At 39.9% G+C, this 12055-nt stretch overlaps 1 protein-coding gene across 2 annotated transcripts in view; it reads right to left on the minus strand.

The window, feature by feature from the left end:
• Positions 1 to 12055, minus strand: part of rspry1 (ring finger and SPRY domain containing 1) — a 78136-nt gene that overhangs the window by 22171 nt on the left and 43910 nt on the right. For both annotated transcript variants that reach the window (XM_068049579.1, XM_068049578.1), the window contains 4 exons: positions 11331 to 11446; positions 4865 to 5008; positions 4058 to 4169; positions 647 to 749 (listed from right to left, as the gene is read on the minus strand). In XM_068049579.1, the coding sequence (XP_067905680.1) occupies positions 647 to 749; positions 4058 to 4169; positions 4865 to 5008; positions 11331 to 11446 (475 nt within the window). The remainder of the gene's footprint in view (positions 1 to 646; positions 750 to 4057; positions 4170 to 4864; positions 5009 to 11330; positions 11447 to 12055) is intronic.

Here is a 12055-nt window from a genome sequence, read left to right on the forward strand (position 1 = left end):
TCTAAAGCGTATGCAGGAACAGAGGGACCTGGGCATGCACGTACATAGATCTTTGAAGGTGGTAGGACGTATTGAGTATGGTTAGTAAAGCATATGGAACCTTGGGCTTCATAAACCGAGGCATTGAGTACAAAAGCAGGAAGTTATGCAGCCATTAACTAATGGTACAAGGAGTAGGGGACACAGATTGAAGTTTTGGGCAAGAAATACAGGGAGAATATGAGGAAGAACTTTTTTATGCAGGGGGCGGTAATGACCTGGAACTCATTACCTGCAAGGCTAGTGGAAGCAGAGACAATGACTTCAAAAGGAAATTGGATGGCCACTTGAAGGAAATAGACTTACAGAACTAAGGGGATCGAGCAGGGGAGTGGGACTGACTGAAAAGCTCCATGGAGACCCGGCAAGGATTGGATGGGCCTCCTGGCCTCTTTCTGTGCCGTAAATGACTATTTTGAGTGCAGTAACTTGTACAAAAAAAATAGTGTTCTTTTGCTATCTGGAAACATTCTGCATCAAATCAACTGACATTTACCAAGATATTTTGATCAGCTATTTCTAGAATATTTTAGTTAGAATTTAAAAATGAGAGCAACTGATTTTATTAGGATCAACTTGAAACAGTTCTTTCCAAAAATCTACTTACGTGGCTGATGAAAAGACCTGCTTCTCTGGGGGTAGCTGGTTTCCATTAAGATAGAAAATCATCGCCTTCTTATTTAAGTCTAAAAGAAATCCTATTGTGTCCCCTGCAGTAGAAACAGAGCAAAAATGTTCCCGATAAAAATCTGCACAAACCATAAAATACTGGTCATTTAGAATTTACAATGGAATTCTTTCACAATAAAACAGGAGTGAGATGAGAGATATTATCATTCATACTTCAGGCTCAAGTTATATCTGGATCACTGGTGACTTAATTTTCAGTAAAGCCAAATCCAGTCATGAACTGCATTTTATTTACGAAGCAAACCTATCTCAGATATTGTTTATGGACAAAATGGGACATGGTTGCAACATTTAGTCAAGATGGATCAGTATTTAATTGCGTTGGTTCCTTTAAGGCCATTATTCCGCCATTTGGGAGTCACTCACTACAGAATACCCAGCCTCTGGTCTGCTTCTGTAATCAGTGCATATATAGCTGGTCCAGTTAAGTTTCTGGTCAATGGCTGATGGTAATGCCATGGTATGTCAAGGAGAGGTGGTTAGAACCACCTTGTTGGAAATAGTCTTGTTGGAATGCTACTTGCCACTTATCAGACCAAGCCTGACTGTTGTCCAGGTCCTGCATATGGGCACAGTTTGCTTCATCATCTGAAGTTGTGTATGAAATTGAACACTGTGCAATCAGCAAATATCCCCACTTCTGACCTTATGATACAGAAAGGTGATTGATAAAACAACTGAAGATGGTTGGGCCTGGAACACTGTCTTGAAGATGTCCTGGGGCTGAGATGATTGGCATCCAACCACAATCATCCTTTGTGCTGGCTATAACTCCAGCCAGAGAAGACCTCAATTTTACTTATGCCATACTAATTCAAATGTTGCCCTGATGTCAAGCACAGTTACTCGCACCTCAGCCCTGGAATTCAGCTCTTGTCCATATTTGGGCCAAGGCTGTACTGACGTCTGGAGCTGGGCAGTCCTGACAGAAGCCAAACAGCATCACTGAGCAGGTTATTGGCAAGCAAGTGCCACTTGATTGTCAACAGTAGACAAACTCTAACACTTTGCTGCTGGATTTGTAATTTGCTAGATTGGCTTTGTTCTGCTTTTTGTGGACAAGGCATACCTGGGTAATTTTTCACTTTGTTAGAGAGATGCCAGTGGTTAGCTGTATTGGAAAAGCTTAACGAGAGGTACAGCTACTTCTGGAACATGAGTGATCAGCACTGCAGCCGGAATATTTTCACGGCCCACAGCTCGTGCTGTGTCCAGTACGCTCAGCTTTTTCTTGGTCATGCATGGAGTGATTTGATTTGGCTGAAAATTGGCACCTGTGATGTGCAGACCTCAGGAGAAGGTAGAGATGGATCATCCACTTGGCACTTTGTGGCTGAAGATGGTTGCAAATACTTCAGCTTTGTCTTTTGCAGTTACATGCTAGGCTCTGCAATCATGGAGGACGGTGCTCTTCATGGATCCTCCTCCTCCCGTTAGCTGTTTAATTTGTTTGCCACCATTCACAACTGGGTGTGGCAGGACTGCCGAGCTTTGATCTGATCCATTGGTTGTGGGATTGTTTCGCTCTATAACATGTTCCTTCCACTGTTTAGCAGGTGCGTAGTCCTGTGTTGCAGCTTTATCAGGTTGGCATTTAATTTTGAGGGATGCCTGGCGCTGTTCCTGGCATACTCTTCTACACTTACTGAACCAGGGTTGGTCACCTGGCTTGATGATAATGATAGAGTGAGGGCTATGCTGGGTCATGAAGTTACAGATTGTGGTGGAATACAAGTCTGCTGTTCCTGATGGCCCACAGCGCCTTATAGATGCCCAGTCCTGAGCTGCTAGATCTGCTCTGAGTCTTTGCTATTTAGCACAGTGGTGGTGTTGTAAAACACAATGGAAGTGTCCTCAGTATAAAGAGGGACTTAATCTTCACAAAAGGAGGTCACTCGTAACAATAAAGTCTTGGACAGACATATTGGTGAGGATGAGGTCAGGTAGGTTTTTCTCCTTATGGTGGCTCTCACCACTTGCCAAAAGGTCCAGTCTGACAGATATGTCCTTCAGGGCTCAGCCAGTTCAGTCAATAGTGATGCTACCACGCCACCCTGTGATGGACATTGAAGTCACCCACCTAGAGTACATTCTGTGCCTTTGCTTTCCTCAGTATTGTTGAACATGAAGGTGCACTGATTCATCAGCTGTGGGAGGGCAGTGGGTGGCAATCAGTAGGAGATTTCTTTACTTGGGTTTGACCTGATGCCATGGGGCATCATGGGGTCCGGAGTCAAGACTGAGGATTCCCAATACCATTCCTTAGAGTGCCACCACTTTTGGTGGGTCTGGACCTACCCAGAGGTGGTGATTGAGGAGTCTGGGATATTGGCTGATTCTGTATGACTGTTACGCTGTTGCTTGACTAATCTGTGGAACAGTACTCAATTTTGGCACTGGTCCCCAGATGTTAATTTAAAGGCAGTTTAGGAGTCAACCACATTGTTGTAGGTCTCGAGTCACATACAGGCCAGGCTGGTTGCTACCCACTGCCCTCCCACAGCTGATGAATCAGTGCACCTTCATGTTCAACAATACTGAGGAAAGCAAAGGCACAGAATGTACTCTAGGTGGCAGGTTACCTTCCCTGTAGTTTTACTGAACTAGATCTGGTTTGCACACGTCAGCTACTTACTGAGCCTTCAAGTAGTGTATGGAGAAATTTTTAATTATATTCCAATTTTAACATTAGCAAATAGGATACATCAAATTCCACTATCTGTAAGACAAGTGGGTCAAAAGTAGGTTTTATGGAATGTCTTACGGGAATAGGAGAGAGGTAGAGAGCCAGAGAGGTTTAAGGAGGGAATTCCAGAGGTTAGGGACTAGGCAGCTGGAAGCACAGTCACTGATGGTAGAGCGATTAAAACTGGGGATGCACAAGAGGTCAGAATTGGAGTAGTGCAGTGATCTGAGAGTTGTAGGGGTGGAGGAGGTTAGAGAGTTTTAAGGAGGGCAAAGCCCTGAACACAAAGATGTGAATTTTAAAATTGGAAATGTGCCAGACTGGGAGTTAATAAAGGCCAGTGAGCACAAGAATTAAGGCATTAGATAGCAGTCAGCAGCAGAAACCTGGCTAACTGTGTCCCTGGACTGGGAAGTGCAAAGTCCATTGATCAGTATGACTCAGCAAAAATCAGCAATCAAGCTTCAAAGCTTTCTTGTCTGCACAGGTCAGTTACTTACAACCTTCAGGAAGTGCAAGGAGAATTATTAAGTATTTCAATTTTATCAGCAAATTAACAAATCCCACTGTTTGTAGTAATCTGAAGTTGAAAGCTAGAAAATAAAATTAGTACACTAGACTGAGCAGCATTTAACACCGTACCTTCTTTCCAGCAAGGGTGCATGTGTGGTTCACTTCTGGCATTGTACCAAATCAGCTGCCGGCAGCCATCATATGCACATGAGTATTCATCATCTCCAATACCATAACCCTCCTTTAAAGAAGAACACAGAGAAAAAACTGAAGTCCACTTTCAAAATAATTCATTGTTTCAGAGTAACCCAAGGGATATTTTAGAATATTGCAATCAATCATTTATCGATACATTTGCAAGAAATGTTTAATGTTACTATATATTAGATGCTAGGAAATTCAGCAGATTTTAAGTTAGGTAAATTTATTCAATGTAATAGTGTTGACTATGTAAAGGACTACAGATTGCTATTTTGACTGCATTCGCTTGCAAAAAAAAAAAAGGGGTTCCAATGCCTCAGTGAGTTTCCAAACCAAGAAAACTCTAGGTTAGCTTCACAGGTTATATGGAATTTGCTGATCTCAACTGGGATAATGTAAGGGTACTCAAATGCCCTTGAGTAGCAAAAGCTCTAATGAGGCTCATCACTCCTAATCATTACCCAGCTAAACTTTTAGGAAGTGCATGTATGGGCAGACAGGTCAGGATTGGATTCAACTGTGTTATGTCCTTCCTTGCTGCAATTAAACAAACAATCTGCAAACCTGTCACTTCCCCTGCAATCAAATCATCAACACTTAAAACAGAAGTACCTCAGTTATTCCACATTTTATGAATTGACTCATTACATTTCATCGATGGAATTTAGTAATTTTGTATCAACATTTAAGAATTGTGAACAGTCGTCTTTGGTTCAGAGTATTTTAATGACTTACATGATTAAGAAATTTACTATCCTTGGTTGCCCAACCAATCTGCATTACACCAGAAGTAATTACAGTTACTTCATAGTACCATACTCCAGAATCTACACAGAACGTACACCGGACGCTCTCAAACGAGGATGCATCACATCGAGCCTGCATCGAGAACAAACACATTGAACAGTCAATTTATGCAATAACTCTGACAAGCTTTAAAGCCTAGGATTTGGTGCAATAAATCTCAATACAAGGACTGGAATTGAAAAACGAGGAAGTGATGCTTTAGTTGTGCAATAGTTAGACCCCTTCTGGAGTACTGTGTTTAGTTTTGGACACTGAACCTCAGGAAAGATTATTCTAGCCTTGGAAAGGATACAATGCAGATTCACTGTCATACCAGAACTTAAAGGGTCAAATTGGAAGAACAGTTTACACAAATTTGACTTGTTTTCTCTTGACTTCAGTTAAGTTGAGGAGTGATCTAATCAGGGTATTTAAAATGAAAGAGAGAGGGGGTATTTGGAGGGAAGCTATTTCCTCTGGTAGGAGAATCCAAACAAGGGGAAATATTCATAAAATTAGAGGTAGCTGACATTAGGAAGGGGATATCTGGAACCCCAAAAGGTTGCAGATATTGGGTCAACCTGAAATTTAAGGCCAAGATCAAAAGATTTTTGTAAGGCCAGGGTATAAAGGAATATGGGACAAAGACGGGTAAAGAGTATTGAGGTACAGATCAGCCATGATGTAATTAAATTACAGAACAGGATAGCTCCTGTTCCTATCTTTCTAAAATACAACCAAAAGGTCACTCAAAAGTCATAATTTAAGTAGGAATATTAGTTTATTTTGCAAGGAAAATTGTTCCTTTCATTCTTTTTCAGTGATGAAAATCTGCCGTACAAGTTCAGCAAACTATTTCATTATTCAAATAGATCCTTTTAGTAGCTGCTTTAATATTAAAACCATGTAAACTGGTCCAATTTCCAGATGTGACTGTTCATACTGAAAATTCACTGAACTAGATTAAACACAAACACTCATACCCATACCAAGTCTACATCAATTCCCTTCATCATTAAATACAGGACCTGATGTGAATACTAACCTGCAAACTCAATCCGCAAAACACATTTTTGCCCCAGTCCATTCCAAGATATAGTGGAGACAACAACCTGGTCCCTTGACTTTGGGGTCACAGGTGCAGTAACAAAGTACACAAATACTTTGATGACAAACAGCTGTTAGTTATGCTAGAGAAACAGCAACAATAAAGTTGCATTGCTCTGCAACACAAGTACAGACCTTGGAATTTTGGCAAATTTGGATTGATTTGAAATGTTCACAACTACACTCAGTTTACATTTTTACGTTGGACAATTTTAAGGCAGGACTGCTGGGTTGCACAGGCTCGAACTTGTGTCAATTTCTCATCTGCATAGACAAACTATGAGCAGGGTCCCAAAGACCGCCATAGAGTACACTATGTGGAGGGGTCATCAATTGGAACAGCATGCCAACAGACAATTTTTTTTATATATTAGGTCTGCAGTGAAAGAAAAACTACAAGTGTGGTATAACTATGCCAATTGGAAATGGCTACTTCCATCTTTTACAAAAGGGACAACCAGCAACTTCACTTGATCTAATCTCCAATTCCATGCCTTCAGTTTTGTTAATTGCTTTTTTTTTAAAAAATAGACTATGAAATAATGAAATTAAAGACAAAACCAAACGAGAAAGGGAGATGGAAATGGAGAAATCTTTGAAAAAAAATTCTATGTTTTAAGTTTCACCCTTTTTTGTTTCGCTCCTAAAGGTGCAAATTCACACCAAGGTACAATTCATAAGAAAAACTTGCATTTATATAGCACTTTTCACCATCACCGGACATCTCAAAGCGCTTTACAGTCAATGAAGTACTTTTGAAATGTAGCGGCTGTTGTAATTTAGGAGAGTTTGTAGGTTATTCAACAACGGAAGAATCACAGCCAAATCTGACCCAGTCTTCATATTGACAGTTTTCAATGCAAGAGCGAACAGTCAGTAATTGGCAGCAGGAATCCTAGGCAAGTTTCCCTCCCTGGCACAGGGTAGTCAATGCTAACCAAAACATCCTTCTTAATGGTCTGCTGAGAACAGTTAACAGACTGGAGAATCAAACCAGACTCTTCCTTTGTACAGCTAGATATCAACCTACATGACACAACTACTACACTGTTAAGACATTAAAAAAACACAGGCAAATTAAATTGGACGAGTATCTAAGCTTTATATGTCTGTCTGTGTGACCATCAGGTGCACATCATGGAACATTGTGAGCTACATGTAAAATTTAAATCAATGCTGCCATTAATTTGTATGCATCTCTAACTTTGGACATAAACAGATTTGAGGTGTACTTAACACTTCTGCACAGGTGGATAAAGCTCAACAGGCCTTTCCAAACCACCAAGCTGACAAAGTTCAAACAGAACTAAGCAGGCAGCAAGACAATAATTTTTTTAAAAAGCAGAACAGCTCCATGGGCAAAATGCCAGGGTTCAGACTTGATATAGCTGACTGGCCATAGTTTGGACATTCCTGAATTAAACAATTAGAATAATTGACATGCACAAATGTATACTTAGCAAATTAAAATGTTTGCCATGCATATACTCTCCCACCTTTGTGAATAAAATCCTGCAGCAAATCTGTGCACTTATCTTACTAAGTACTAGAGATAAATAACTAGAGATGAATTAAAGAATTTCACCTTCATTAGAACAATTCTATCCAGACCAAAAAAAAAATATGAAGATCGGTCTGCAATTCATCACTATCTACCAGTGCTACAAAAAACAGGTCTGTGTAAGGGCCTGCTAATATCCTTAAACAGAATTCATTCTTAAACGCAGAGGCATGTAGGTCTTAAAGCTTTTTTAGGTTCTTCTGTCACCTCAGTAATCTCCTGTGTATTGAATCTCAGCCCTCAGGCACTTGATGCTCTCTCTATATAAAGGATTCTTGAAAATTGCCAATATCTCTGGCTGAAATCACTTTGGTCGTAAAAATAGAAAAGATTTTTTTTTAATAAAAGGTGTGAAACTGGTTAAGTGCTGATGTTGAGAGAGACTTGGGCGTACTTGTACAAGTAACGCACAAAGTTAACATACAGGTGCAGTAGGCTATTAGTAAGGCAAATGGCATGTTGGCCTTTATTGCAAGGGGATTGGAGTACAGGAATAAAGAAATTTTACTAAAAATTGTTCAGGGCTTTGGTGAGACCGCACCTAGAATACTGTGTGCAGTTTTGGTCTCCACATTTAAGAAAGGATTTACTTGCACTGGAGGCAATGCAGCAAAGATTTACTAAATTGGTCCCTGGGATGAAGGGGTTGTCCTACGATGAGAGGCTGAGTAAATTAGGCCTATATTCTCTGGAGTTTAGAAGAATGAGAGGTGATCTAATTGAGACATACAAGATTTTGATAGGGTAGAAGCTGAGAGATTGTTCCCACTGGTCAGGGAATCTGGAACATGGGGACAGTCTCAGGATAAGGGGTCAATCATTCAGGACTGAGATGAGGAGAAATTACTTCACTCAAAGGGTTGTGAATCTTTGGAATTCTCTACCCCAGAGAGTTATGGATGCTCTATCATTGAATACATTTAAGGCCGGGATAGACAGATTTTTGGTCTCGCAGGACATCCAGGGTTATGGGGAGTAGGCAGAAAAATGGAATTGAAGTCATGATTGTATTGAATGGCAGAGCAGGCTCGATGGGCCATATGGTCTACTTCTGCTCCTATTTCTCGTGTTCTTGTGAATCAAACCAAAACTTGAATTGGGTTTGACCTCCTCTTTTGAAATTTTGCTTTAGTTCTTCAGGCTGATGGATTGTCAACAGACTTGTTCCCGGGACAGTGGGACTGTCCTAGGAAGAAAGGTTGGGGAAACTGGGCTTGCATTCTTGAGAATGAGAGGCGATCTCATTGAAACCTACAAAATACTTTAAAAAGGGATAAACAGGGTAGATACAGCTAAGATGTTTTTCCTGGTTGGGGAGTCTAGAACCAGGGGAAACAATTTCAAAATAAGGGGGAAGCCACCAAGGGGCGAGATGAGGAAATATTTCTTTACTCAGAGGGTTGTGAATCTTTGGAATTCTCTATCCCAGAGGGCAGTGGAAGCTCAGTTATTGAGTATGTTTAAAAAGATTGACAGATTTCTAAATACCAATGACAAAAGGGAGATGGGGATAGTGTGGGGAAAAAGGCACTGAAGTGCAGGATCAGCCTTGATCGTACTGAATGGCGGAGCTGGCTCGATGGACTCAACAGCCTACTCCTGCTCCTATGTTCCACTAGTGCAACTTGTCTGAAGTTGGCCAAACCAGCCCAAGAGGAATTTCAAGCACAAGTTACATTCAGCGCAAAGAGTTGCTGTGATCTTTTGCACAGGTTTAAAAAGAACATTGCGGAAGCTGGCCCCGCCTCAGAATTGGCCACACCAAGATCAAATTAATCAGCATGACAAGTTTCTGCAAATTGCACCCGTTTGTAGCCCTTCAAGGAGGTTAAAACTTTTGGCATAAGGGCATTAACAAGCACCTTTTAAAAGCTATTAAAAAAATATTTAATTTACTAAGAAACTGACTAGTGTGCAGTCTAATTTAGTTTAAAAAAAAATCATTTTCAGTTATTTAAAATGGGGTTACTCACAGGTTGCGGACTGCGAGCTCTGCTCAAAAATGTTTGAGATAAACCCATTTTCAGCTGTGTTAATGAAATTACACCAGATCACCACTCTTAAACAAGAGCAAAATGCTGTGGATTCTGGAAATCTGAAATAAAAACAGAAAATGTTGGAAACACTCAGGTCAGGCAGCATCTGTGGAGAGAGAAACAGAAATGTCAACTCTTTTTCCAGAGATGCTGCCAAACCTGCTGAGTGTTTCCAGCATTTTCTGTTTTTATACCATTCTTACATATAATGGGGTGGTGCAGTGGTTAGCACCGCAGCCTCACAGCTCCAGGGACCCGGGTTCAATTCTGGGTACTGCCTGTGCGGAGTTTGCAAGTTCTCCCTGTGACCGCGTGGGTTTTCGCCGGGTGCTCCGGTTTCCTCCCACAGCCAAAGACTTGCAGGTGATAGGTAAATTGGCCATTGTAAATTGCCTCTAGGTAGGTAGGTGGTAGGGAATATGGGATTACTGTAGGGTTAGTATAAATGGGTGGTTCTTGGTCGGCACAGACTCGGTGGGCCGAAGGGCCTGTTTCAGCGCTGTATCTCTAAATAAATAAAATAATAAATAAATTTTTTTAATGCAAGGGCAAAAAATAAAACCACATTCTAAAATTCTGCTGGATTGCATTGGCTCATGGAACATTTACATTTGTAGTTATGCAAATGAGTGAGCAGAAACATGAACCATAACTTAACACTGGAAAATGAGCGCAATTTGCATCCAGATTGATGATTGTGCCTGAAGTGGAAACTCTACCCTTGGGGCCTTCACGTAATCGTTTAGCTCTTACTCCAAATGGAGAACTTAATGGAAGGTACGTGGAGTTGCTTTTTTTTTTTTAAAAAAGGACTCCCCTCCCCTTCTTGAATGACCCCATGACATCTAATTAGCACAGTATTTAAAAAAAAAAATGTTGGGGTTCCTTTTTCTTTCTGGTGAGTGCATTTTTTTTGTTATCAGCCTGATGTACAGCTGCCTGTCACTGATGTGCAGTTCAATAATTATCCTTTTTTAAAAAAAAGTTATTGCATAGAATTCTTGATAACTTGGGCGTTATTTTATTCTCTTGATATATTATGTACTTTCCAATTTATAAACCATTAAAGTTTTGTAAACCTCACTATTCAAATTTGCATTTAACAATTTAATCTGTTCATAAAATTAGTAAAATTGGAGCACCAGATTAATGTTCATCTTGTAAATTGCAAGGTGCAAGTAAAATGTCTGAAGTTTACCAGCCTGTCAAGATACTGCCGATCAGACCGTTTCAGTATGTGTTTTCTTAAACTCATGAATGGGTTCAATGTTAAGTATTTGTACTGTTCATCTCTTCTATTCTTTTGTCTTGGTGTGATTAATTGTGTAAAATAAGTTTGATAATTTTGGTTTCAATATAGTCTGACAGCAAGGTAGTTGCTACCTTTCTAAATGACCCGAGTGTGTGGTGGGCAGTTTGTATAATCTGGTGAAATCAAGTAGGAAAAGTGCAATGTATATGGTGTGGCACATCACTCAGAATACATAAAAAGTCTGTCTATGGATTTTTTAAAAATGAATGGAATAGAAGAGACAAAAATTAATTCCACTTTTATTATTAGCAATAAACATTGGATTTTGCTCAAATTGCCATTCAAAATGCAGATTTCATGTGATCTCAGATACCCCAAGGATGTGTTGACACAAAAGAGTTCCAAGGAAATAAAATGAATTTTACTGTAGCAGGCCAAGGAAATTAAACAAACACTCACCTCTAGTCCATCTGGTGAAATTTTGAGGTATTCACTAACGTCGTTGCTGTTCAACATAGCGTTAACGTGACTGAGATTTACTTTCTCATAAGTGAACTGCCTTTTCGGTTTCAAAACTGCATTAAAAAAAAGTTAGATTATATTAAAAGGAATAACATCCACAAGCATTATGCTTTCTTCAGATTAGTAGCAAGGATGCAAAGAGTTGAAGTAGATTCTAAACTGGAGCTATTTTGACTGTTTTGGTCCAGAATCAACTGTAGGTGATGTACAATTGAAATTTACATCATTTAAAGTAACTGTGTGACATTTCCTTCATATTACCTCAAGCTAACTCCAGCTATAACAACTGCAAGAACAAAAGTAAATGAGAAAAAAGGAATTGGAAGAACAAATGCCTGTTCTCTATGCACAATGTTTGGAACAAGATGACAAGCCTGCAGGTGTTTGCAAAACTGACCAAAATCAAAGGAAGTGTGACTAATAACAAAAAAAACACTTTTTGGACTGTAGTAGGACACTTAACTTGTGCATACACCAAATCCCTGAACACTGTTGAGCAGCTGAATCACTCAAGGGAACTTGTATCCTAATCCGGGGAGCTCCCTAATGCCATTGACAAGAGGACTCCAAGTGAAATAGGCATCTGAGTACTCATCTTCAAAAGACTTAATCATGCTGATCATGTAAATGAGTTTTAATTAATAAATTTGAGACTAAATAAG

Source organism: Heterodontus francisci, chromosome 17 (assembly GCF_036365525.1).
Source record: "Heterodontus francisci isolate sHetFra1 chromosome 17, sHetFra1.hap1, whole genome shotgun sequence".
NCBI classification, from domain to species: Eukaryota; Metazoa; Chordata; class Chondrichthyes; order Heterodontiformes; family Heterodontidae; genus Heterodontus; species Heterodontus francisci.